This window comes from Ammospiza nelsoni, chromosome 1, assembly GCF_027579445.1.
Source record: "Ammospiza nelsoni isolate bAmmNel1 chromosome 1, bAmmNel1.pri, whole genome shotgun sequence".
Lineage (NCBI taxonomy): Eukaryota > Metazoa > Chordata > Aves > Passeriformes > Passerellidae > Ammospiza > Ammospiza nelsoni.
The window spans coordinates 134,338,794-134,366,289 of NC_080633.1; the positions used below are offsets into that span (position 1 = coordinate 134,338,794).

General features: G+C 37.9%; 1 protein-coding gene across 1 annotated transcript; it reads right to left on the minus strand.

The window, feature by feature from the left end:
* Positions 1–17,086: 17,086 nt before the first annotated feature.
* Positions 17,087–27,496, minus strand: OTUD6B (OTU deubiquitinase 6B). The gene is made up of 7 exons (XM_059476244.1): positions 27,371–27,496; positions 24,772–24,926; positions 23,600–23,695; positions 21,897–22,209; positions 20,375–20,436; positions 19,679–19,785; positions 17,087–19,176 (listed from the first exon to the last, which is right to left on the minus strand). The coding sequence occupies exons 1-7, from the start codon at positions 27,459–27,461 to the stop codon at positions 19,092–19,094; spliced, it is 909 nt and encodes a 302-aa protein (XP_059332227.1). The 5' UTR covers positions 27,462–27,496; the 3' UTR covers positions 17,087–19,091.

The following is a 27,496-nucleotide window of genomic DNA, read 5'->3' on the forward strand; positions in this document are numbered from 1 at the left end:
TCTCATGTCTGAGACCTAATCTGTAAGGGATGGTGCTGAGACCTGGCCCACCAGAGGCTGTGGGACACTGGGGCACAGATGCAGCTGGGAGGGTCAAACCTGAGCTCCTGTAGAAGAATACAGTCAATGCAGGCAGCTCAGGGTGCAGCTGCAGAGCCAGCTGCAAATCCAGCTCTGGGTGGCAGGAGCCCGTGGCAAGAGCCATGAGCTGCAAAGGGCTGGGGACCTGTGGCACCAGCCAGGTGACCTGGCACCGAGACACAGCGGGAGCCAGTGGACCAACAGGAACACCCCAAACTACTGCACGCCTAAGGTAAGGTTATAAAAGCCCCAGGGAATCCTTTATTCAGGCTCCACTTCTCAGCACAAGAGGTTATTCTGTTGCACCATGATTAAATTATTTTAAGGATCCAGAGTTCTAAGAGTAATATGGGAAACCTGGGGTTGAGCCAGTTAGAGAACCTGGTTGGAGGATGTGAGTGTGGAGTGTGTAGGGAATCCCACACTGTGCAGGGCACTCATGGGATCATTGGGGCCTCCTTCTGTGAAGCAGCCTTGGTCCCAGCTCAGGTGATGGGACTGCGACTGAGTCACTTCTGGGTGGTCAGACAGGAGTTTCCATAACACCTCCCACCACAAGGTTCTGTTTTCCCTGGAATTCAGGTGCAACAGTCTTATGAGTTAGACAAACAGCAAATAGGTCTAAAATGTACCTATGTTCAAGAAGTGCAACCCCTCAAGTTACCATTTACCTGAATGAACATAATGTCATCAGCCACAGAACATTTAGGTGCTCACTTATTATGGATTGTCTCATGAGAGAATGATTTGGGAAGTAGCATCATGAAACAAGCATTCCTGAAGGACTTTATCTCCAGATAACCTGAGAAGCATAGAATAATTTAAGAGGGGAGGGAACACCTGAAGGCCATCTCATCCAAACACTTCCTCAAAGAATGGATAACTTCAAAGCCAGATCAAGATGCTCAGGACCTTGCTCGGGAGGGACAAACTGTTCTTGTGCTTAATGCCCTCACTGCATTCCTCTCTGAGGGTTGCATCATCTTATGGCAGTGGAATGAATACTAAATCACAGATTATCCCAAAATACATCACCTTTCTTCAATACCAAGTTTTTTCTTCTGGCAATCTGAAAACAGAGGATATTACTGTCTGGTTAATCAGAAATACCTTGCCTCTAGACTCTTCAGCAGATGAAATCTTTTTTTTTGCATCATGTGATAAAATAACTTATCACATTCTTCTCTCCCTATGCAAAAACCTCTAAGTGCCTCATTTCTATCCTCTCTTACAACAAAGTGTGGTGTTGTTAAGTATTTTAGAGTGACACATCAGTCAGTGAAAGCATTAATCAGAAAAAGCTGCAGTTTTGGAGTGTCCATATACTTCACTCATTAAATTAATTTCATCCAGCTGAAACAGATACTTAATTATCTCACTGAGGAAACTAAGTTAAGAGTGTATTTATAAATCAGCATATTAATCCAGAACTGTAGGCTGTCATACTATAAATCACAGTGGAATAGATTTTACAACATATGACAGAAAGTACAGCCATTCAGAAAGGAAGGCCTATGAAGTGTAATAATTAAAATTTAGTATTTAAGTAGCTAATATCTTCCTGCCCCAAGAGACAGCAAACTGACAGAATTCCAGGACCACAGCTGAGCAAATTCCATGCAGCCTGTTAGAAAGCTAAAACAGTTCTTGAGGAGAAATAATCCAAAAGCATTAACATATCCACACAGGGTTTTCTTACCTCATTGCAATTTAAAATATCTGAAAAGATACTACTATCTAGTAGTCTGCACACTTAACAGAAATTTTCACATGAAGAATACATATTAGATACTGAATAAAAAAAGTTACTCTTAAATTTGTGATTTTAATGATTTTTCTCCCCAAAGTTGTTGTTTGCCACACTGACTTCATAATAATGAGTGACTATACAGGAAATCAATTGCTGCCGAATTAAAGAGTAGACAAAAAGGTTTGCACTAATAATAATCTGAATTGTAACATCAGCTTTTACTAGTTCCAGAAATAAGCAGGAAAGATATACAGAGACATAAGAACATTAGTTCTCTAAATGATTTCACTACTATAAGACAGTAACCTCAGAAAAGTCACACAACAACCAGCTGCACTGAACTATCTTGCTTACTTTAATAAAAATTCTCATCCTTGCCTGGAACATAGTGACTAGACACACACATAATACTTCAGTTTGAAAGAATGTATTTTAAACTTTCCCAAACGTGCATCCATAGATTATAAAAATATAATAATTCCAAATTTCAAAAGTATACAAATAATGCAAACTAAATCTCCCAGTATACTTGCCAAGTGCCCTGAAATCAGGAATGTTGCTGCCCCTTTAGCAAGTTCTTCCAAAGTGTAGGAACAAAAACAACCCACTGGTACACTGGTGCTGGATAGCTGAGAGCACCATGACTCACATGCCAGGTGCTTAAGAATCCATTAAAATGAACTAAAAAAAAAAAAAAAAAAAAAAAAAAAGATTGCTCATCATATAGGCCCTATAGATGACTCCATATATTTTATTCAAAATGCCCATTACTCAGCTCCAAAGTCCCCAAATCCCAAACCACAGTCCATATTAATTTGCACAATATTACAGAATTGAGAAGAAAAGCCAACCAAATACTGCTACTTGTTCATTTTATGCAACTGGGTGCTATTTTAAACAACTGATTATTTTAGAAACTAATTCCATGTATGATCATGCTTGCATGTACTCGGCTGCATGAGTTGGACAATTTGTCCTAATTATATTTACAGCAAAAAAAATCTCTTCTAGGTGACCTTGAACAATGCATCCTGTCTTTATAGTTCTGCCTCACACTAATTAGGATTATTCTTTTCCTTTTCTGATGTGATTCCTAATGACCTCCTTGATGAAGAAAAGGCAGTAGTTATGTACCTTTTTCATTATCAGCTTTTACTTAGTTTAGAGAATTTACCAATAGATAATAGTAAATTAGGTAGTCTCAGTAAATATCTCAAAATTTTGAACATGATCCCTTTCCTGGGCCTCTAAGGCAATTATCTACATCACACAACATAGTACTTGCTTTTCTTAGGAATATGAACATGGCACCAACTAGAGGGTGGAGGGCAGCTGATACAGAGGGCTGGCACAGACCATTCTGGGCTGTCTGAGGGAGCAAGGATGCTCATCAGGGCAAGAGAAATGCACCACTGCTGCTGAACAACTGGTGCAGAACTCTACACTTTCCCAAATAATCAATGTTTGTCCTAGATAGCTCCAAATCTTACAAAGTTACCACTCTTCCTTGTTACAGACAGGGAATACAGACAACTGAGATAATTTCATGCCAATTTTGTCTCCTGCATACTTCAAACTCCGTATTTTTAAGACATATTTCCAAAGCAGAAACCCAGCGATTGATGCAACTTTTTCAAATACTTTTTGTAAAGTAAACAGAAAGAGAGTGCTTTTCATCATGCATGCATTTAGAATTTTATATAGAAATTATAAAAATCTTTGTTGTCTCATCCTCATTTTGTCTAATCTCATAAACAATGGGAGCACAAAACCTACATGTTACTAAATTAAAAAGGAATAAAATCTAAGAGATTACATTCTCATAGCTGTTGTGGAAAGATTCCTCCTGACCCCAGTGATTGCTTAATTGACTGTGGAGTGCTTTGTTAAGTAAAAATGCACTTGAGCATATGGCTGGATAGTTTGCTGAGTCAGGTGCTTAGCAGTTGCTTTAGCTTAGCTCCTCATCTTTGCAAATGACAAACCTTTTTCTTTTTTACTTCCCCCTCATATTTCCTTTTCCCTTGCTACTTCTAAAATTTAGACTTTTTAGCTCTTGTGTTGCCTTTGTCTTCTCTTACACTGGTTTACAAATAATTTTCCTCCTTTTTTGCAAGATTTCTTTGTTCTGACTCCCATATTCCATACAAGTATTTCCCTTCCACCTTGTTAAAACCTGTCCCCATGTGCTCAAATGCATTGATGCAATTATTCACTGGGGGTTTCTTAATGACTGATCAGCTGCACACTTTCCCAGTTTAGAATTACTTCCCTCAAATGAATCATTGATTCAGAAATGTGCAGTATTTGTAAGTTAGACATTGGGCAGAACACTGCATAAAATAAGGCATATATAGCATAGATTTGTTGTTTCAAACTATAATTACTTTGAGTTAATTTTGCCACAGCTTTTCAGTTGTACTAGGAATTAACTGGAGAGGGGAAACTTCCTCCAAGATACAGTAATTTAAAAAACCCAACTTGCTTCAAAACACACCTCAGGACTATTTCTACAGAAAACTTAGTTATCAGAATGAGAGGGAGAAACTTGGCATGCTCACTTATGCATTTTGAATGAGAAACAAGACTAATATCACCTCTCTGTGCTGACACAACCTTGTCACGTACAACTATCATTTTGGTGTCCATGGGAGCTCTGAGCACGATCATCTCTTACATTTCAGACACTCTCTGTCCATCCATAAATGGAAGAAAGAAATTTTACTCAGCAGCTCATGAGAAGCTAAAGCAGTGAGATGTCTCATGACCATCCTTTACACCACTGGAAAGAACTACAAAGGAGTGAAGAGAACTACACTGGAGCCCAAAGGTTTGGGCAGCTGTTAGACACAGCACCACTTGGCTGCACCAGGATTCCATTTTCCAACTCCTCTTTGACCTTCTGCTGCCTCAAGCCATGCTAGATCCCAGTGGATGATGAATGAGGCTCCTGTCTCCCTGTCTGCCACCAAAGACTTATTCCACTTGCCAGTATAATTAATATCTACCACTTTGATGTTGCCTTATTCATTTCTACATGTATTTGTAAATTGTGCTATTTAAAAAGTCAACTTAAACCAATACCCATACAATATCACACAGGAAATACTGTCAAACTTCATGATGTAATGAAACTTCTTTTGAAAAAACAAACAAAACAAATATTTCAGCATAAATTAGAATGTGTACATTTAACAAAAAACCTAGACAGAACAATTTTTATACATAAATTACATATAATTTTTAGTGTTCTACAGAATTATCTATGTACATTTATTTTCCAAGGTTTCTAAATGTTTAACCTGTATGTGTGGATGTCTTCCTACACAGCTAAGACATTGTGCCAGTGCCCTGTGAATATTTGCTCTGTGACAGTACTGTATAAACTTCAGTAATATGCTTTTCTCCTTGTCAGAGATGGATTTTGATTTATCTCATACCCAACAGAAAAGCATCATATACATTAAATAAATTAGGTGAATGTCAAAAAGAAAACCTTCATAGGCTCTCTTTACATATTTTAAATAATTTTCTTTTATATCATGTTTAATGTTATATTTTTAGACAGTTATGAAAATAGTCTGATCTTCTTTATTTGGGAGTACAATCTGATTGCACATAAAATGTTGATTTCTAAAGTTACTTTCTATAGAAGTAATAGACATACTAGAATTATTCCAAAGTAAGTAAATTTGGATCAGTTGATGAAGCTTACTAAGTACATCCTTAAATTCAAGCATATTGAGATTCCCACTGAAATTACTTACTAATTACATAGGAATATGTTTCCTGAATCAGTTTTTTCTTTGTAACAACACCATTCTTTCAAAAGGGTGAGAAATAAAAAACCTCTAGTTTTAGAGGAGAGAGAAATTACATTAATTATCAGATATTTTATATTATATTTATTTTATATTATCAAATATTTTCTGCAACTTTAAAATTTGAACTCAAAGTCTCTAAATGAAAAAATGTTAATCACAGTATCAAATTAAAACACATGAAAGAAGCCAGTCAAAAAGCAATCATATATCAATTGTTTATGGTTTATCCAATAAAATCCTGAATAATGTTTAAGCAATGTCATCTGCTTGATCTATCTGTTGCTGGAGTTTAAACAGCCAAAACCACCACCATTAGAGTTCCAAGGAATAATTATGTATATGAATAGATTACTGCTTTGGAATTCATTTTCTCTCCATCTGGTGTACATTTTATTTTGACCGCAAATGAGGCACTATCCTAGGAAACTAATTAACAATTATTGTAAACAATACCAAAGAGAGCAATCTGATTGATCTAGTGAGTGCATTCCCTGCTTGCTCTGCAGCACAGCAGCAGCGTCCAAGCCGTGACTACCCTGGGTAGGAGCACAGCACTGTCTCTATTCTAGCAGGTGTACACTTCAGCTTACTTTCTTTTTCTTCTGAAAATAAGAGGGTTTTTTTCTGGTCGCAGGTCGCACATTTTTTCTGAGGAAGCACCAGTGCAACACCAACATTTCAAAATTACTTTCCAAACATTTCCAAACATTTCAAAATTACTTTATGCTGCTGAATTCTTTTTCCGTCAGATGTTCTGTATGGTGCTGGTTCTTTCTAAATGGCTTTGAGGGCCCAAAGGCTTCCAAAGACACAATTTACACTCAAATTTTGTCTTCAAGACAAAATATTTAAATGTAGAGATCTTTAGGACAGGGCCATTGTTATCTGTCATGTCATATGCAACCCTGAGTGGGGAGTGGACAGTAATGTTGATGAAAAAAACATAAGTTTTCTGAATCAAAAAGCTATCCTAGGTTATTTTTAATTTAGGAAGAAGAAATTAATTTATTATTTATTTATTATTTATACTGCAGTATAAATTATATTATACCTAGGATTGAACTTCATAGAAAACATCTGTGCTGATAAGTAACTGAGGGCCAGAAAATTAATTAGACTCTTCAGTGTCCACACTTCATTTTTCCCTTACTCCTTGCATCTTTTGGGCTGCAAAATGAGCGAAGTTTGGAGGAGGTTTCAGTTCAAAAACCAGAGCCAAAAGTCAGTATGGATAAGGTTACATCAGTTCTGCCTTTTTCTGCATGCTCAGCCCTTCAGTGCTGTCCCAGAAGTTTTTCCATCCCCACAAACCCCTAAAAATCCTCATGCTGCACTCTTAAACACTTATACATACCTTCACTTCCATTCTGTACAAACGTACAGCCCTCCTGAGCTGGACAAACTGCCCTCAGCTTGCTTCAGAAACTTTAAAATGAGAGGAGCACATGAGGGTGAAGGGTCCAGCAGAGAGCCTGGCAGGGGCTGCAGCAGCCTTCTTTCCCCTGCTTGCCCCACTGTGTGATGCACCCAGCAGATCAGTAATGTCTCCTTCAGCATTCAAGACACTCTTCATATTACTGTCTATTCAACACTCAGTGTAAGATCTTCAGAAACCAAATGTGATTCCTTTCCACAGCTAACATACTCTTGTGGTTCAGGAATGGTACTCCCCACTTCAGTGCCCCCACCAGGGCTCTCCCAAACCAGATCCTGCTTGATTGCTCACCCTTCCCTCCTTCCCCTCCCCTTTTCTGCTCTGGGAATTGGAGGCATTAAAGGGGAAAATTGTGGGTTAAGATAAGAACAATTTAGTGGAAACAGCAATGAGATAAGAAAACAAACAATAACAGCAGCAAAAAGTATAAGAGAAAGAAACTATTTACACAGAAAAAAACACAACAAATGCCATCTGACTCCTCCCCACCACACCATGCTTTTTCCCACTAGAAAAGAATGTCCTTCATCTTGGAAACAGAGAGAATCCCTTTCCCCCACCCCTGGCAATGACATAAGTTGGTATCGAGTAACATTACAGCCTTGGCCATTCCACTCCCGCTGCCCTGGGCCAGAACCAGGACACGTGCCAAGAGATTTGAACTGCCTGGGCAGGGGGTTATGCTGGATGATCTCAGGAGATCCCTTCCAACCATGACAAGTCCATGACTCTCAGACTCCATGAAATGGATGACTTGCCAGTTAGAACAAGTTAAGCACTATACAGATGCTGTAAACAGATCCTCAAGCTTTTCACTCTTTTTTCACAATGTCAGCCCTGTCTACAGAAATGGGAACATAAGCAACATCCATCTGGAAAGTTTTCTAAGCTGTAGTGGAATCCAGATGTTACTGTTGGCTGGGAGCAGCTCCACATTCAAATGGCTCTTTAAAGATTTGGGTTTCTGAGGTGTTGACCATCCTCAATCTTCCTTTCCATTGCCTACACTGGGACCCAAAATGCATTCATATTTGATGTCTTTAAAATGCTTTATAAAACTATAAATTATAAACCAGAATAAAGCCTTTAGTTAAGCAGCTGTATAAGAAATCAATCAAATATTCATTCAATGAATAGTACTCTAAATCTTCTTCTCTAAGATCATCTAGAACCAGAAAAATAACAGTTTTAAAATCCAAATACTTTGGCCACTTTAAAATTAATTTACTTCCATAGATATTTATGTTCATGCTGAACATGTTTAGGATTTCCTGTTTCTCTGGAAACTGTGCATCCAAATGCTTCCTAGCCATCTCATTTTCTCATCCCACAACCTTTTATAATGCAATTCCCTTTCCTGTTGAACAACTCATCATATTGCAGACAAAACATTTAACCTCTATGGCCTTATCTACCACAGCAAATCAGTGGCCTGTATAAGAAGCACAAGGATGCACCTGTGTTCCACTGACAGCACAGAAATTTAATTCACAACACGTCACAAAATTAGGCTTGCATAGGAGCATTTTTTAGAACTTTAGAACTCAGTCATAAATAAAAGCTAGGAGTAACCAGAAACTTTAAGAAAGCAGCTGGTTTAAGAAACCAGCTTATTAAATCAGGCCTTTTCCTTGAAGAAATGTGTGTTTTCCTGCGTTAACTGGCATACAGAACATAAGTGATGGTGGCCTTAAGCGACTGCCTAACCATGACTAAAGAGCTAACCATGTTCTGTTTGAAATCTTGGACTAAGTATTGCTCCAAGCTGTTACAAAATGACAAACAACAATGACAAAAGATTTAAAAACATATGGATTTTTTTCTTCTCTAAATCTTAGGTTTGAACTACTACTTTTTTTTTTTTTTTTTTTGTGTATGCGAAATTGCTCATCTGATTTTCATTATGGAATACTTAAAAAGTACATGAACCTTACCAGCCCATCTTGCACAATGATGCTACAAAAAGTGCCCTGAGGGCCAAATTGAAAAGAAGGATATTCTTAGAAAATAAAACATAATTACCTCCTTTTATGCTAAAGTGCTTGAAAATATCCCAAGAAGTATAAATTCTGCATGTTTTATCTAAAGAATAATCATCTTAAACAGAAAAGGAGAAAAGGTAGAGGAGTACACAATTTTATTTTCTATTATTACAAAGATTCCCAGTTCCTGTCATTACCAGGCTGACTTCTCTCAGATTAGAAAAGACTGCAAGAAACACACCTAAAGAAAAATTTTCTCTCCCAAGCAGAAGTGTATTCAGACTCACCCCCCAAACAGCAAAGTTCTCTTGTTTGTTTTGCTTTGCATCCATGATTTATCAGAAGAATGTCAAGGCTGGAGATCTTAGTTTAAAATCTGCACATTCTAATATAGTTGTCAAAATGAAATAAAACCATGTTTATTTACTGTTGTGAAATATCTGAAATATCTTTTTTGTTTGAACACATCCACCGCAGGATCAGTTATGGTTAAAATAAAGGAATTTCATGTTGTCTTTTAGTATTTCAATAATTCATAATATATTAGGCAGTGAAAAACCTACTTGCCACTTTGTCTAGCTTAATTATCCTTGGCTGCTTTTCACTGACTTCATTCTCTCTAACTGGGTGAGGTAATTTCAGCTTGCATGGTATAAATCATTGGCAAGATTAACAATACATATTAAGATGATGTATGTTTTATTGCTGCTCAGCTAAACATGTCAGCTAAAGTAATTATGGAAAAATAAATGGAGTATGAAGCTCCATTTATTTTTCCATAATGGGACCCTTTAAGTCACCCACATTTGGAATGAGGCATATCCACCTCAGTCTCTTTCAAGAGCATTATGTCATTTCAAATGGGGTTGAAAGTTCATTATCCAACACACAAATCTTTTACTCCCAAAACTATATAACTTTAAGAGGATCTCGGGAAAAATTAGGGCTATCAGCACTTCAGAGAGTAAATAAAAATCCAAATGTGTTATGAGGACTGGATGGCTGAGGGAGATGGCCAAAGAATTTAGGACATTCCATTTCCAAGTCACTCTTTTCATTATGTACTCTATGAGTTATAACAGAATGTTTCTGCTGCAAACTATTTGATATTAACTCCCTGGCCTGAGACCAGATACTCATGGATGAAATCCAGATTTTGAAAAAAAATCATTGTATGGGTGAACTCTTCCTGGCAGTCACAGCAAGAATTGCACATGCAAAGAAGTTATTACGTACTCTGAGATGGAGAAGTCTTTTTGAAAGCAGTGAAAGGCCTATGAAATGAGCAATTTCTGTGTAATAACTTGTGTAGTTTACATCCAACTAGCAAAGTATTTGGTGCTACATAACAAAGTGTGTCAGAAACACTCCATGCTCATTGGGACTGGTTCCATGATGTAGAAAGACTCGGGGAGAATTGTAAAAGTTCAAGGCATCTGCTGAGAGGGAGAGCCAATGCTGTGTGACAAAGTTCATTAGTAATGTCCAGTTCAGTCTTGGAACACTGTTATAAAAGAGGTGCAAGAAATAGAAACTGCTTTAGTGAGATGTGGAGATGCTGATAAACTAGAGGGAGGTGTGATCATGAAAAAAAAAATCCTTGGAAATAGAAAATTGCAAACAAAAAATGACAAACTGAAATTCAAGCAGAAAATGAAAGGTGAGTTGTTCCCCATCTGCCCAAACATGGTAAGCAGATTTCTTTGCCAAGGAATGTGCTCACAACCAGCAGGGTACACAGCTGAGAGCTCTGGGAGTCTCAAGAAACAACTGATAGATAACCAATGCTTCAGTAACTCAATCCCTAGCAGAATGAGATTACAGTCTCTGTAACTCTTTAGCTATTTTCCAATAAAATTATTTGTCTGAAAAGCACTAAGCATGATAGCTCATATACGAAAGGCAAGGATGGAATGAAAGACTTCTCTAAAGGAATAAGGTGAGTTAATTCCACTGAGTACAACACACCAGTATTATAAATAGGCTGAATGGGCAGAAATACCCTCAAAGCTCTTCTAGTCTGTCAGCTGGCTCTATCAATCCAAGTGATCAGAAAACCCCAAGCAAACATCTCCCTCACTATGACCTAGGAGATTGAGCCTGAAGAAACTGGAAAACTCAGCTCAAACTGGGGAAACCTTCAGATAAAAAATTTCTGAGGTGGTCCCTCTGACTGGCATGGACACAGAAACAAGGGACCTGCAGCCTGAAGCAAACACACAGAACATGCATTTCTCCTCTGACTGTGTCTACGGAGTTCTCAGTTGCCTTCCCTCCCCCTTTTCCACATACAAGATGATGCTCATAAAATGAAAGACAGAATAATTTGCTCTATCTGAAACTAGTGCTGCTGTGAGCTGGATGTCAGTCTGGAGGACCACCAGAGATCCCTTTAAAACTAAGATATTCTTTGAAAATCATGCTTCATGTTTACTCATTTGTTTTACACTGCATTTAGAAAAATGTTATCAAATTTTGGTATTTCGTAAACTGTTGGAAATTTTGGTATTTCGTAAACTGTTGGAAATCAGTTTTAAAATGTGTTATTGAGTCTACTAATAACTTCCTCAACTATTTTTTCCCAGCTTTGAGACCCATATTCCCACGCCACATCCACTGCCTTGCTTTTTGATTTATGCTATTATAAAAACAAGTGGCTACATTTAAGAGATAAAAAGTTATTCAATACATATCTTTAATCTTAGTGTATAGTTCTTCAAATACTTGGCTAAACCATCCTTGAAGCCATTAAGTGAACAAACAGAAAGTCATGTGCATTGTGTGCCAGTAATACTTGGTTAAACTATCCTTGAAGCCATTAACTGAATGAACAGAATGTCATGTGCAATGTGTGCCAGTGATACATTCAGCCCTGACATCAGAAATTTAACTATGTCATTACTTTAGAAAATGAACTGAAGTACCAAACATGGAGAACATATGTTTTATGTCCATGTGCACATGAATAACATGCAGAATCTTAGCTCTAAAATTTAAAATACAATTTGAGTTACTTGGTATAGTTATGGATTATCTATTCCCTCACTTTAATACTTCAAAAAGAAATGCTTGTGAGATATACCATGTGCAAAATTTAGAAGTGAAGTTACTTTTATCATTTTTAAGGCTCTTCAATTAAAATTTACTGAGAGTTTACACTGGACAATATATAGTTAACATGTACAGTGCTTTAATAAACAAAAATTAAGCTTTATACCTTTAGCAGTTGATTCTCTTCTTGGCCTGTTTACTTAGATTCTAATATAATAGTCAGTAGTTCTCATCTAGTTTTACAGTGTGCAGTACAGGATTAGATTTTTTTTACCCATTATTAAAATGCGTATTAGATTTCAGTCCTTGAAATGATCATGGAATCATAGAATGGTTTGGATTGGAAGGGACCTAAAGTTTACTTTGTTCCAACATGTTGCACCAGACCGGGTTGCTCAGAGCTCCATCCCACCTGGTCTTGAACACAGGGATGGGGCTAAGTAAAATTGTATTTTTATGTTTTCTGACTGCAAACTGTTGCAGTTGCATTTGAAATTTATAAAGACTATTTGAATACTCATTTAACATTTTTAATGAGTTTTGGAAAGGCCACTCTGTGAAAGTAATAATAGCTTAGTTTGTGCATCAGACAAACTTTGATGGTACATGCATCATTGTGATGTGTACCTTACATCGCATGAAGTGAGACTAGCAGAAAACCTCTACTGAGACTTGCTTTCTGATGTACAAATAACCTGTCTTGTGTGCTCTTCTCCAAACGCATAAGGAAGTCTTGCAGAAAAATACAGAATTTCAGACACAGGATTTACTGAGAGTTCATATTCAATTGTATTTATGAAGCAAAAATTGTCAAATTTTGTCTGCTTTGCCTATTTTTACATTAAGGAATTGGAGTTGCGCAGGGAGCTCAAACTGTGCAAAATGCCCACACTACTAGCAAATTTAATAAAAATATGAAATATGTCTGTTGGTGTGTAACAGGGACCCACTAAAAGCCTACTTAGGCCACCCCTCTCTGCTCCTGACCCATGAGCTATGAACAGACCCCACCGCCAGTCCCACAGAGGAGCACCAAGCAATCCCTCTCCTCCCTCAGCATCCCAGCCTGTCCTTTCTGAGAGTCTGTATCCACACAAGCTATTTCACATTTCTTTTTATTTCCAGTGATGTCCATGGCAAGAATAAGTAGACAGAAGGCTCTCAGCCAGGCACAAGTAGGACATAGCAATTATGTGGATAATTATGACAGCATCAAAAATGATTCATGAAAAATAACAGAATTCCCAAATGGTCTAACTAGAAAAAGACCCTTATCATAGTTTTTGTAATGTGTCCTTCCACAAGAGGGGGAATATTACTTGTTAAGACAAGGAAAGCTAAAGTTCTTTTAGAAATAATTGACAGCATGTACTCAAGTTTTGCAGATTCTATCAGAGGTGTGACATCCACCTTCTTCTCTATTTAAAACAAAATTTTTGCTTGATTGTCACAACTAAAATGTACAATCTAAAATGTAAAGGTTTGGAAGATCAGGAGAATAATTTTCCTTAACAGTATCTTCATTGTTTTTTACTGAACAGCAGTTTTTCAACTTGGATTTAAAGCATTCTGGCATTACACTCTCCAGCCCCTTGCCCCCTGTATTTTTTCTCCAAAATCTCCAAGTTGCCTCTAATTCTTCAGTTGTTTGCAAAAGGTGTGATAAAATGTTCAGAAGCAGATGGATAACACACACAAGCAGCAGATCAGACAGCAAGCACTACAGTGGAATCAGCGACATTAAGCACAGTATGTCTAACACCAACAAATATACCAGAGATCAAAATAAAGTTTTTAAAATCCATTGATGCAATCTGCAGTTCCACCAGCCAGTGAAGGAGATGCAATGCAGCTGCCAGTGAACCTACAGAACGCTCTCATGAGGAGCTCACCAAACTCCTATTAATGTGGTGTAACTGCTGAAAAGCACTGAAGTGCAAAAGGACACTCACAGCTGCGTGCCTGGGGCTCCAGCTGCTCCCCCCAGCCAGGGCACACCAGCAGCACACCCAGCCACCAGCACTGGAATATTCCTCAACAATGAATAATTCTGTGCATCTCATGCAGGCATCCCCAGCTCACAACTACTTTCCCTGTTTTGTTTCTTTTTGTTTTGTGTTCCAATATTCTGCAAACAGATAAAAGAAAAATGGTTCCTCATTAGATGTCACTCACTCCCCACTCAATGGAGCCTTATTAGGAATTAATGACAAACTATCGCATATTTATACTATTGAAGTTTTATTCATATTGTGATTTTAGAGGACATGTGTGTGTGTATATATATATGTGTGTGTGTGTGTTAAAGAATTGTTTAAAATCTCCACATCCTTAGCTTTCTCATAAGAATATTCATATACCTTCCAGAATGCAATTGCCCATGTGCATTTGCATTATTTACATAATAATTTCAAATAAGAGATCATGCTCAAATGTTTTCATAATACTATCCTTCAAAAGAAAAGGGGAAAATGGCAATAAAAAATAAAACAGCATTACTCACATCTGGAAGGTTTTCATTTCTGGACAAACACAGCACATCAGATTTTCTTAATGTATCTAACTCCTTCATACATTATGACAAAACATTTGCAGAACTGATAAAGTTCGGGGAGCCTTTGCAGAAAATACAGCTCCTGGGAATATTTTTTAATCTGCTTATGATATAAGTTTATACACTCCAAATTTTCTAACTTGCAAATAGAAAAAAGCTTTTCAATTAACACCTTGACGTGTTTATTTAATCTTCAACACAGACTACATCAGTTTATTCTGAATTTTACCAAATATTTTTGTGCATGAATCATTCCTTTTATGATATAACTGTTTCTAACATACAGAGGCAATTGGATTTTAGTTGTATTCAAAAGCACATCTATCATATGCCTCTAGTGATCAATCAATAAAAGCAACCATCTGTTGCTTTTATTAGTTGCTCAAAACAAAGGAATTGGTGGATTAGCATTCTCACTGAAGCCAAGGAAAGTAGAGAAAATGCCTTCTGTGTTTCAGATCCTATTTTTAAGTCTGTTTAACTTCTTATAGATTAAGTAATAAACACAGGCATAAATAAATACATCATTCATAAATACATCCCAGGAGATCCACTGGCAGACAGAGGGAGGCAGGCTGTGTTTCAAGGGCTAAAATAGAAAGCTGTACTTGCAATGATTCCATTGCCTGTGACAGATGACAGCCCAAAGCACCCTGATGATGCAGAAGGGACATTCTGATGCCCACTCTCACCGAAGCTTTCATGCCATCTCCGGGCCATTGATCACTGGCTCCTGCGGCAGGAATGTGGCTGCAGCCCTGCAGATGGCACTAATGCAGCACAGCTCTGCAGGGCCAGAGCAGGAGTGCCCTGAGCACAGCTCCGTGAGTGCACTGCCGCCACACAGGGAAAGGGACGCTGCCTGTGCTCGCCCTGCCGCTGTCTGCAAGCTGCCAGGCAAGCAGTGCTGCTGGGGCAGGAACTGGGCAAAACCCACAGCCCAAACTGCCACCAAGGGCCCCTCCCGACCCCACCGACTCTACTGCCACCCGTGCATTTAGCTCCAGGAATTCCCACCCTTGTAATTCACGCTACACTCGAGCATAACCCAGCCGAGGGGCAGCCACCATCCCACAAGCTGCAGATGTCCCCAGTCACACTGCTGCCAGCACATCTTACTCCTTGAGTCACAGGAGCAGAGGGCATGTGTTCTGCATACACCCAACATTTCTGCACTGGTTTTTTTGGTTTTTTTTTTTTTTTCCTGGAGCCCATCACAGCCCCTGTTCAATTGCCTGATACAAAGAACAGAGCACGGAGAAGAGGCAAAAAGTGTTCCTACTGACAATTCTGCCTCAAAGCAAGTGGTTGTGGAACAAATTCCCTCTTCACTGTGTCTTACAGAATCACGAGGGTTGGAAGGGATTCCTGGAGATCATCCAGTCCAACCACCCCACCAAGGCAGGGTCACCCAGAGCAGGTCACACAGAAACCAGGTGGGTTTTGAATGTCTCCAGAGAGGGAGACTCCACAACCTCTCTGGGCAGACTCTCCCACTGCACTGCCACCCTCAAAATAAAAAAAGCTCCATTTTAGCTTTGTGCAATATTTTAATATACATAAACACAAGAAGTTATGAGAACTATACAAAAGTGCACAAGGGACATCACTGCCTCATTGCATTTTATATAATTTCTTTCTTTAAAAAAAAAAATCCTTGAACTAATTTACTATCTAAATAATAAATTATTAGATTAATTAATTTGCTGCTTAAATAAATTATGACAGGTCTGCACTCCTTCTGGCTGCCATCCACCTCCAACCCCTTTCTGGGGCTGCCTGCAGCCCACACAACTGGACAGGAGAGCAGAGACTGGTGCAGAGTTAGTGAAGGGGACAAGGACAAGCACTAAGAGCCACATCTAACCACTGTTTTCAACAACAAATATGTTCCTCCCTTTCAGAATATTGTACACAATTTACTCCAGACCACTAGACAGCTTCCCCCCTGTTCATGTGAGTACTCCTGCTGGCAACTAATCTTAATTAATCTTGCAAAAAAATACCCCAAAAAATACCCTTTTCCTTAAAAGAAATAGCAGTTGAAGAAACTGAATTACAGACAAAAGCAAGAAAGCTACTGAAACACACTCAAAGTAAATAGTGTTATTCTGCAGAGAAAAATGTCATCTGACAAAAGTTAGAAGCTAAATTGTGAGAAGACCCCTGAAGTTCAACAGGATTTTCAAATACAGTTTTTCAGAAGAGCACAAGTTTAACTGCTAAATGCAAAGGATAAATTCAGTTCAGAAAAAACTTAATTTCATATGGAGTGAAGCACTGTCTGCCTGAATACAATCAGTCGTTTTAGAATTCATATTACAATAGGATCCTAAAATTTAAACAGGTAAGCTTATATTAGGAAATAAGTGAACATTTGAGTATAAAATAAAGCTGACCCCAACAAGATTTGCCACAAATAAACCAATTTATTACTTTTTGGCAAGTCCCATACAGCATAAGCAAGGATCTTTCACTCACTATATTAAATTATTTAACTTTATACAAACTGTAAACATCTTCAACATGACAAACTCTTGGTACAGGTGTTCCCCAATTCTGGCATCTTTTCTCTCTGAATTAATCAAACAAAACTGAAACCCAAATAAACAAAAAAACTGTATCTATAAAATGCAGCATGTATATCACATCAATTCTAAGCAATGCAGAGAAGAGTACTTTTCATTATTTTTAGTGAAATTTTTAATGGCATTATGAATAGAAACATTTTTTCCATGCTGTTGTATCCTATTTTTTCTTTGAAATTAAAACCATCATTTTATACAATCAAGGTAGTAAACTAAATTTTACAGTAAGCCAGCTGGTTTGGTACATAAACCAGCTATATTTATTACACTATAACAGATAAATAAGAATGTAAAAACTCCTGATCTGGTTAATACTTTGTTTTCCTGGCAGGCACCAGCCTAAAGAACTGCTGTCCAAAAACTCTTGCTGTAATTATCTGGTATTTTTTTAGTCCCTCTCTCTCAAAGTGCTTTAATCCAGACATAATCTGACCCATAAAGTGATCACTTATCTCCCTCTTAAGTAAGAGCAGACTTTTCTAAGTTCCAGGAATGTAAATCTGCAGGCTAGCTTTACTGAAGAACTACAAGATACACACTGTTAGGTCATAATCCTCAAACCAGGGCAAAGGTGTTTAATCTTTTCATGAACCACTTTTCTCCAAACCAACTCAGCAGCAGTAAAATACAATACTTTTATTGACTAAGGCTTTTTAAAAATTAACAAAATCACTTGTTAAAAAACATTTGCATTAAAATTTTGGTTTCAGTATGCTCCTCATTTTGAAGTCACATTTACAGACAACAATCTACATTTCTAATGTAAAAAGTCAAGCCATATTAAAACCTTTCAAGTCTCTGTGCATCATAAGAAGCAATTAAAATAAACTTAACTCTTTTCCAGATCACCTTTGGTTACTGATAAAACCCTAGGTGATTATTTCTACAGCTTGTGTGCAACCAGCTGTTTTAAGCACTATAAAACATCACACTTTAGATGACAAAGTGCTTAGATCAGCAGATTCAGAAATTGTAAGTTCAGATGAGTTTCAGTACCTCAAGTGAGGACACTGAGGAGCTCTGTAAGATTTCGGATTCACCGAAATGCACAGCTGAAAGACTGTGGAGAATGAACAGTGCAGTTAACTTGCACTGACAGTGCAGTCATGTACTGTCATAAATAACAATGCACAAGAGTTGGATTCCTACTGCCAACTCAAAAAAACCCCTACACAGACCCTTGGTAAACATCTTACATGGAAGTCTTTAAAAAGACCGTGCAATTCCTTCAGCCAAGCCAAGATATTCTGCTGCTGGATTTACCTCCTCATCTTCTCTGCCCAAATAAAGAAGGGAATCAATACTACATTGTTGAAATTAGATCCTAATAGGACTGCAGAAACACTGCAGATAATATTCCATAAGCAAAATACAATCAGTTCTTTCAAATGCCTGAACTCTTCCATTAGCATGAAAATCTGACAGAAATAATGGAACAGGGACCTTCAGATAACCTAAAATTTTCAGCAGAAATGCAGATCAACCAAAACGAATTTTTACCACTTGATATTTTCTCTGCAGTATTGGGAGGAAGCTCTATTGAAAAAAACCTGATCTACACAGCCACCATTTTACAGAAGATCTTCTAAACATAATTAATACCAATAAGTTCAAAATATTGTTGTGTGGTTTTGGTTTGGTTTTGTTACAAATCAGGAGCCATGTCTGATTTATAGTCAAACCTTGCAGGGTCTTGTATTTTGTATGTTTGTTTTTTTTTTAATTTCTAATCCATGCCATTTACTTTCCAGTCTTACTGGGAATTTCCTGGAGCCCAACACATCACGATGCAACTGTTATCCATGTGAATGTACAACTTCTGTATGCTAGCTGCTGTTCTCTGTAGCAGTGTCTGTTAGAACTTTCACAGAATTGTAATGTTCTCCTAATCCATAGGCATGCCTCATATACCTAAAAAAAAAGTTACAGAAATAGTGTTCAGTTCAACAAAAAGTATACATCATGCCAAACAGTAACAGCACTGGAAGACAAAGGAAATAAAGCCAAGTTTTAGCAACAAAAATATATAGGATCATTACACAGAAGAGTGTTAATAAAGACAAGTTTTAATTCTGGTGACTTCTAGGCACAGTTTGACAAATACCCTGAAGAAGGAAAAAAGTTTTCTCCATCTTGTATCAATGTCATTATTATTTTGTAAGTATTTACCAGGTAAAATGACCTTGCAGCATTCTCTAAATCAGTGACTGATACACATCAGACACTGTCTAATTACAATTTCTCCAAAGTAAGTGTGTCAATCACAAACAATTTCTGATCTGCACAACCATTACTCAAGCAGTGTTTCAACATCAGATGTGTAACAGAAAACAAAAGAGCAGATGAGAATCAAAGCTGAGCCCTGTTACAGAAATAAGTGCACTAAATTTAAGTGATAAAATTGCATACTTACACAAGTGTTATTGGTTTGCCTGAATACTCTTCACCAACAACAATGGGAGGAGAATCCATCTGCACTACTTCAATAGGTGTTTGTAAAATGTGTGACAAAGCCCTTAGCTTTAAGGCAAAAACAATTTAGTAATAGGATTAAAGACAATGTAGGTAGGAGACAGGAAGACTAGGCATTTCATTTTAGCAGGCAGTTCAAGCATAACATTAGAAATATTTTCAGAAATTATGCTTTATTAAAATAAGCAAAATTATTTTAACTTTTAAAACTTTAACTGGAAACAGATTGCCTCAATCATTGTTTAGAGAATACACTGGGCTAGTTTCATTAATTTGCTAAATTTTCTCTCATAAAAAATAAGACAAACTAAAATAAATATGTATTTTTTGAAGCTCGAGTTCTCGTTTACATGACAGCAACCTAACAATACACGCCACTCATTGTGTCAGTCTTTCTAATGATATTTATACCAAATTAATTCACTAACTTGCACGTTGCCAAATACATCAGAACAGTGGTGCACCATCAGAAAGATGGTGGGAAAACAACCTATAACCACAAGAAAAAGTTCTTGATAAGCTATTTATGACTATGTTTCCTTATGCCTTCAGGTATTCTTTCTAAAGAAGCCCTTTTTTAAGGTGTATTCACCCACTTCAGAATTTCACAAATAAAAATTATCAACACAATACTTACTTCCAGCTGACCTCCCCATGCAGCTGTATTTGCTATATCATCACAGTATTTCTCAAATTCCTCTGCAGGAAAAGACAACATTTAGTACTTGTCTTGGTTAAGAACAAGCAACTGTGGAAAAACACTGATTGTGCAAACTAGAGGCAGAAAAGTACAAACACATTATAAAGGAAAATACATATGTTCACTGAAGAAAAGCAGAGAAAAACAGTTGTCAAAAAATACCCCAGACTCATTCTGTTTTGAAAAGAAATTCCAGACTGAAGAGAGGGATAAAAAAAGAGTAAAAAAAGAAGTACAGCTAATACTTTAATTTTTTTATTCAGAGAACAACAGCTAACAACACACATGAAATTGCATACAGTTTCCTTCATGTTAAGTTTCAGAGGATGTTTAGAAACTTTGGAAAAGAATGTGACAGTGAGTAGCATATCTAGTTCTTAAATTAGCCAGGTGTCAGGTATGTTTTAAAAATATTGCAACTGCATGTAGGAAAACAGTTGGCTAGGGTTTATTTAAATTCCCAGATTAGCTGCCTTGTTTTCAACCTCTGAAGTATTTATTCTTAATAGTTGCTCTGTAAATAGCTCATCTTTTCAGATCATGTTCTACAGATACCAAGTTTAAAGTTTGTAAATTACAAACCCTCAAGCTTTTGAACCTTACAGATTTTAAGAAAGAAGAATCTTCAGATTTTCTGAAGACTGCTCAGAATGACTTTTCATTCATTTCCTTTATAACAGAAAAGCACAATTCCTTGTTGCTGTGCAGAATTTTATTCAGTATTCTCCTGGGACACATTTAACCTGTGACATTAATCTCTGTCAACATGGGAAAGACAGCACCCAGTGACCACATGAAATCCACAGCAATGCCTATTAAACAAATGTAGCATTAAGTTAATGAAATTTATGCAGTCATTTCTGTGGTGTTCAAGGCATAATGAATAAATCATATATTGCTCAAATAAGAGGTACATAAACTCTGTTTTGACTCAGCCTACACTGTTACTTCACACTAAAGCTCTTTATATTTAATTTAGTCTATTTGTAAAAGATGGTCCCTAACTACTTTGCAGCAAAAAAAAAAAAAAAAAGAAAACGCATCTATTCAAACTATTATAAAATAGATTTGAATGAATTTCACACCCATTTTTAACAGCTTTCCTGTGTACATTGAAAATACCAATATAAAACGTGACAAGAAAATAATTCCAACCTGCTAGACAAGCTGTTTATAATAACAAAATCACATCCCAGAATGAGTTCAGACCATCTAGTAACCAGCAAGTTCTGTTTTGTTCTGGTTTTTTTTCCAATGGGAAATAATATTTCCTAGATTAATTTAAAAATATATGTTTAATTAGAGATCCAGGTGTACCAAGTTTCATAGCTGATCATAATGCTGTGTTCCATGGAACACAATAAAGTAACAAAGTTACAAAAACCATAAAAGTCCCAACTAAGCTGTAACTGAGACTGAGATTTATCAGAAATAGTTATAATTGTTTTTAAAATCTTACCTCTGCTATACATATCTCCAGTATTAGGGTTTGTAAGAAAAGGCAAGAAGTCATCACAGTGACTTTGCATATACTTTGCTGTTTGGCTCCTCAGAGTTGCGACAGTCCAGGAATTTTGGTGATCCTTGAGCTGATCTTCAATAGCTCTGTACATGCAATGGCCATCTGAAGGGATTTGTTTAATCTCTAAGTGCCTTGCTGCCAATAGGCAGGCAAGTTTCTGACTTTCAAGATGTCTAGCACCAGTTAAATTTTGTATCTCAGCTTCAGCTATTCTCTCTTCTCTTTCTTTCTCCAAAGCAGCTTTTTTCTCCTTAGATTAAAAACACACAAAAATTACATCAAAGGTTAAAATTTAGAATATGCCCATATGGTTCTTGGCTTAGTGCTTGCTTCTAGCTCTTCCAATGCTTTCTCAGTACATTCCTATCTATAAAATATTTGTCTGAATCAGTACCACCTGATTCAGACTGATCTTGGAGACCTCCTAAACCCAAACTTCACCAAATGCTAAGTGACCAATATATCCCAACTGCCTATCCCACAGTTAACCATACCCAAAATTATATGAAACAGGCAAAATAACACTTTACAACACTTGCATAAAGTCTATTAATCATAGTGCTTTCTTCAGGATCAACTATTTCAACACTCAAGTATGAGAACTCTTAATTAAACATCAGAAAATATTGCTCTTTCATAACAAATGTGAGATCTACCAGTTAAGTATACGACTGCATGGAGCTCATGCCATGAAACTGAAACTCCCTCAGGACAGGTACTCTACATCATAAAAGACTGCTCCTAACCTAAGGATGGATAAGAATGCATGTAGAGAATATTAGCAGGGATGTAATAATACAAAAAAAAAAATTACTTTCCTAGAATGTTTCCTAAGTTCACACTGATGTAACATGGGAACAAGAACCAAAATAAATAAGCAAATAAACAAGGAAGCAGTACGAAGAATCATCTGTCCATTTTCATGCTTAAAATTCACCACAAATCAGGACCAGACAGGTTTAGGCAATAAGAATATGGGAAAACTAGACCAGAGTTCCTGGTTTGCCTAGACATGGTACCATGAATTATAAACATCCTTTTAACATGTTCATAGTGATCATTTAACAGGGGATGAAATATGCAATACAGCAGTGTTCCCCTGGCCATGACCCAATATTCAGGCAGGTACAACAAGAATGTTAATCCATCACAACATGTGATGTTTAACCAGATCTAAGCCTAACAGAATAGGACACTAGGCAGTGTTTCTTAACAACTTGATATTTTACAGAATTTCTGCAGTATTGATGTTCTTTCGTAAAATGTGCAAAGTACGACTACTTGCATAATTTCCACACAGTATTTTAATTCAATTACTTTACTTCTTTGATAATACTTTTAGTGAAAGTCTTTTAAAAATAATTTGCTTTACATAATTTTTTTTCTTATGGCTCCCATTTCCTGACCTATTCTGATACCCGGCTCATGGCTGAGGGTAGAAAAGTACAATTATTTACAAAATCCTTACATATCTCTAGGCAGCAGTTTAACAGATTCTCAAGGCATCCAGTAGGTACAGCATCAATACAGAATTACCCAGGTAATGTCCCCAGTAAAAACGTTTACCTTTGGCTATTACAGTTAAGTTTAGGGGAAGATAATCAATCAGTTATTTGCAAATGTTTAACATGAAGTCATACCCGCCTCTTCTGTGCTTTTGATATTCGATGATGCTGAGTCTGCTGCTCTACTCCTTCAAGCTCTATATTTGCAACCCCATCAGCTATGGAATCTGTCTAAAAGGAAAAAAAAAGTTAAATGTTCTTATTAGTATAAACAATAACAAAGATATGCATCTTCTGAAACAATTTTAAGTTTTCTTCCAGGGTATTTTTATGAAGTTTAACCACAAAGATCCATGTATAGCATAGAAGCCATCAAAGTATTTCACATCCCAAACTACTGTCTTGCATTTTGTTACTTTTCTGCAGTCCCAACAGAGTTATGTGCATCTCAAATTTAAGCTGTAAGTTCTCTAACACACTGGTGAACACTGCTTACTGGCTGACAGGAAAAGCTTTCCTCACCACACCAGCCTATGAGGTATCCAAACAGCCATTAGCAAGTTCTGTGAAAATTAAAGCAGAAGGATCCATCCTCTCTATCAAAGCATAACCAGGAGTTGAAAAAGAGAGTTGAAACTTCTCAAGAAAATGACAAACCTAACTCAGTGCATGTATGAGCTACACAAAAAGATCAGTCACACTGCTGATAAAATTGAAAGACAAAACACAGTGGATGAATCAAACACCTGCTGAAGGTTCCAATACTTGAGTAGTCCACATAAGATAACCAGAGAGGCAACACAACAGTACCTTAAAAACATAATTCTCTAACATAACTGACTTACCCATGTAGCCTTAAAAGCAACACAAAATACTACTTGTGGTGGTGCACCTTTCCCCTTACTCTACGTTTAATTTCTGTTACAGCTTGGCATTTGTATAATGATTTTCCTTGTATGCCTCATCCATGGATTCAGTACCAGAGTAAATCTTGCCACCAAACTTTGTCATGCTTTTGCAAATTTATATTAAACCTGTTTGGAAATATCTTTTACAGGGATTCTTTAAGCAACCAAGCCACTCTCTCAAAAGAGCTCAACAACAAAAATCCCTCACTGTTACATGCCTCTTCTAGCACTGCCCATTTACTGTAACAGCTAAAGCTTTCCTAAGTTGCAAAGAGTTACTAATAGTGTGAAGAATAGGATAACTGCTTTGAAGTATTATTTCATTAGAATTTTTAAAAGTTAAAAAAGCCCTAACACAAATTGTACCTGTACAACTTCAGGTGAAGTTAGGGCACCTACCTTATTCTGTTCAGGTGAAGCTTCCTTCAGCTGCTTCAATTCCTCCTTGTGCTTCTGTTCAAGTTCTGCCTCTAGTTTGGCAACTTCATCTGCCAGCTGTTTTCGTCTCTTCTTATCATTCTTGGGAACAGCATTTTTCATGCCTTGAATTTTTGCTGTTAGAGAAGCAGTGTAATAAAACATTATTTCTTAATATACACTCTATGATCATTGCAGAAAATGACTGCAATTCATACAGAAAAACTAATTTACAAGCATCAACAAATTAGTACAATAGTTTAGCTGTGAGAATGCTGGTTCTAATCTTCACATTTTCCAAATGGCTATATTTTTTCTTAAAAGATATAAACTGCCTTTTCTTTTCTTTCTTTCTCCGAAGAAGAGAAAAACTCATGCCAGGTTATTAATAAAAATACATATGAACTTCATCAATGCAGCAGACTTTGGCCTGCTGCCTTGAGAAAGATTATGTGGGCATCAAAATATCAAATCACACAGGAAAATGCGTAATTTTTTAATTACTCAGCAGACTAAAATTAAAAACTGAGTTTACCCATCCTTAAGACAAAGTTTCTAAAAGCAAAATGGATATTGAAAAAAAAAATTAACTTGATTAAAGCCCCTAAGTATTTCTAGGCTGTAAGTCAAATGCTTCATTTATAAAATCACAGAATACTTTGGTTAGAAATGGTGTTGAATGGATACCTAGTTCTACCTCCTTCTCAAAGTGGGACTGAAATTCAAAGTGCATCAGGTTATTCCAATTCAGATGCACCTGAAATTAATTCAGGTGACTGTGCAGTCTCCAGGGATGAGCATTCTGCAACCCTTCCGGGAAACTTTTTCCCAAAATTTAATGATTCTTGCTATGAAAATATTTTCCCTTATTTTCCCATGAAGATTTTTCTTGTTGCCCTTCAGCCCGAGTCTCTAGTCCATCCTCTATAGTTTGATGAGTCTGGCTCCATCCATTACACAGTAGAAACTAGAACCACATTCCCCCATCGTTTTCTCTTCTCATGTGTTCCTAAATGAACACTCCCCCTACCTCTGTCACTTCTGTATTCACTGTTTTAGAGTTACATCGGCAATTATTTAACACCCTGCTTGCTATTCATCACCTGTACGTTTTCTTGTCCTTCATCCTTGACTGACCCAATTGAGCTGAAGATGATGGCAATGATAATGAAACTTTTCAAAGTGAGGGAGGAAGAGGCTTATACTGAAAGATTTATGTTAAGCATTCAGCCCCACAGATGAATAAGCTGAGTATGACAGAAAAGCAGCTTTGTTCATTAAAATTAACATAATAGAGGAGAAAGGAATCCAGAACATAAAAGGCACACACAAATACACAGGAGAGAGTATGGGTGGTGAAAAGGGAGGAGGGGATTGTGGAGACAAGTACCATCAACCAGAGAAGGTGTTGGATTTTCAGAGGTTGAGATACACCTTGTGTTAGTTCTCACAAACAGCTTTGGTCTCTGGTAAACACTTATCAATGCACATACCAGGAAGGTATTTTACTAGCAGGCAAACATACCTACCTGTAAGTCATCTGCCTCTCCCAACTGGGAAGAAAGAGACTCTGCCTTGCAGATACCCCTCCCACCATTTGGTAGCGGAGAACTGCCATTATCACCGTCTCTAGGTGTAAAATCCCTCTGCTCCTCAGCCACTCCCAGTGAAGGTGCCAAGCGCCCCAGCCACCTCTGACAATGCCTGATTCCTACGCCTCTTCAATTTCAATCAAACCTGAGGGAGGACCAGGCCTCTCAAAACAGTAAGTTCCTAGAGATGTAGTGACAGTATGCAACCTGAGTCCTTTCCTCTTTAACCCTCTGATAAGAGGTTGCAGATGGGCCTATTTCATTACATACCAAAAAACCAAACACGGAAAAGGCCGTATCAATATACTAGCAACGAGAAAGGCTTAACAAAAATGATATAACAACTATGAAACTCAACAGAATCCATCTATCAGACCTCCTTAATTATACGAATATATTGTAATAGGGTAGGTCAAATGACGCAAAGTGTTACAAGTTTATATTGAAGCACCGTAAGACCATTCATGATGGATGGACAGGACATGAAAATTCAGTTCAGGTCAACTGCACTTGGAATGAAGAAACATATCAGGCTGGGCAGGAAGAGCCTCTGTGCAGGCTATTCAATCTAAAATGCCTTAAACGACCACACCTTTTTCAACTTGAAATCGAAGTACCAAACCGCGAACATCACGCCAATGGCCCAGCATCAAGTCACGGCTCCCGAGGCCAGGGCAAGGCGAGCTCCGCAGGCCGCCCGCCCGCCCAGCGCTGCTCCCGGCAGCGCAGCCCGGCTGCCGCACCGCTGCCGCACGCACCATTTGCTCCCGCCGTCCTCGTCCCCCTGCGAGGGCACTACCAGGGCTGCTCCCTCCTTCTCCACAGCCGCCGCCGTCCCTCCGCCCCTCCGAGCTACCCGCGCTGCCGAGCGGGGCTTCCCGCGAGGGAAGGCGGAGCGGGGACGCCGAGCCCAGCCGGCCCCGCGTGTTCCCGCCGCCGCTCCCCAGCCTGCTCCCCGCCCGTCCTGCGCCAGGCATAGCGCTCCTCACCCTGGAGCTCCCGCTTCTCCTTGCGCTGCCGCTTCAGCAGCTGCTGCAGCGGCCCCTCGGGCCCCGGCTCCTCGTCCTCAGAGCCCTCCATCCTCCATGGGCGCCCGCAGCCGGCGGGCGCGGCTG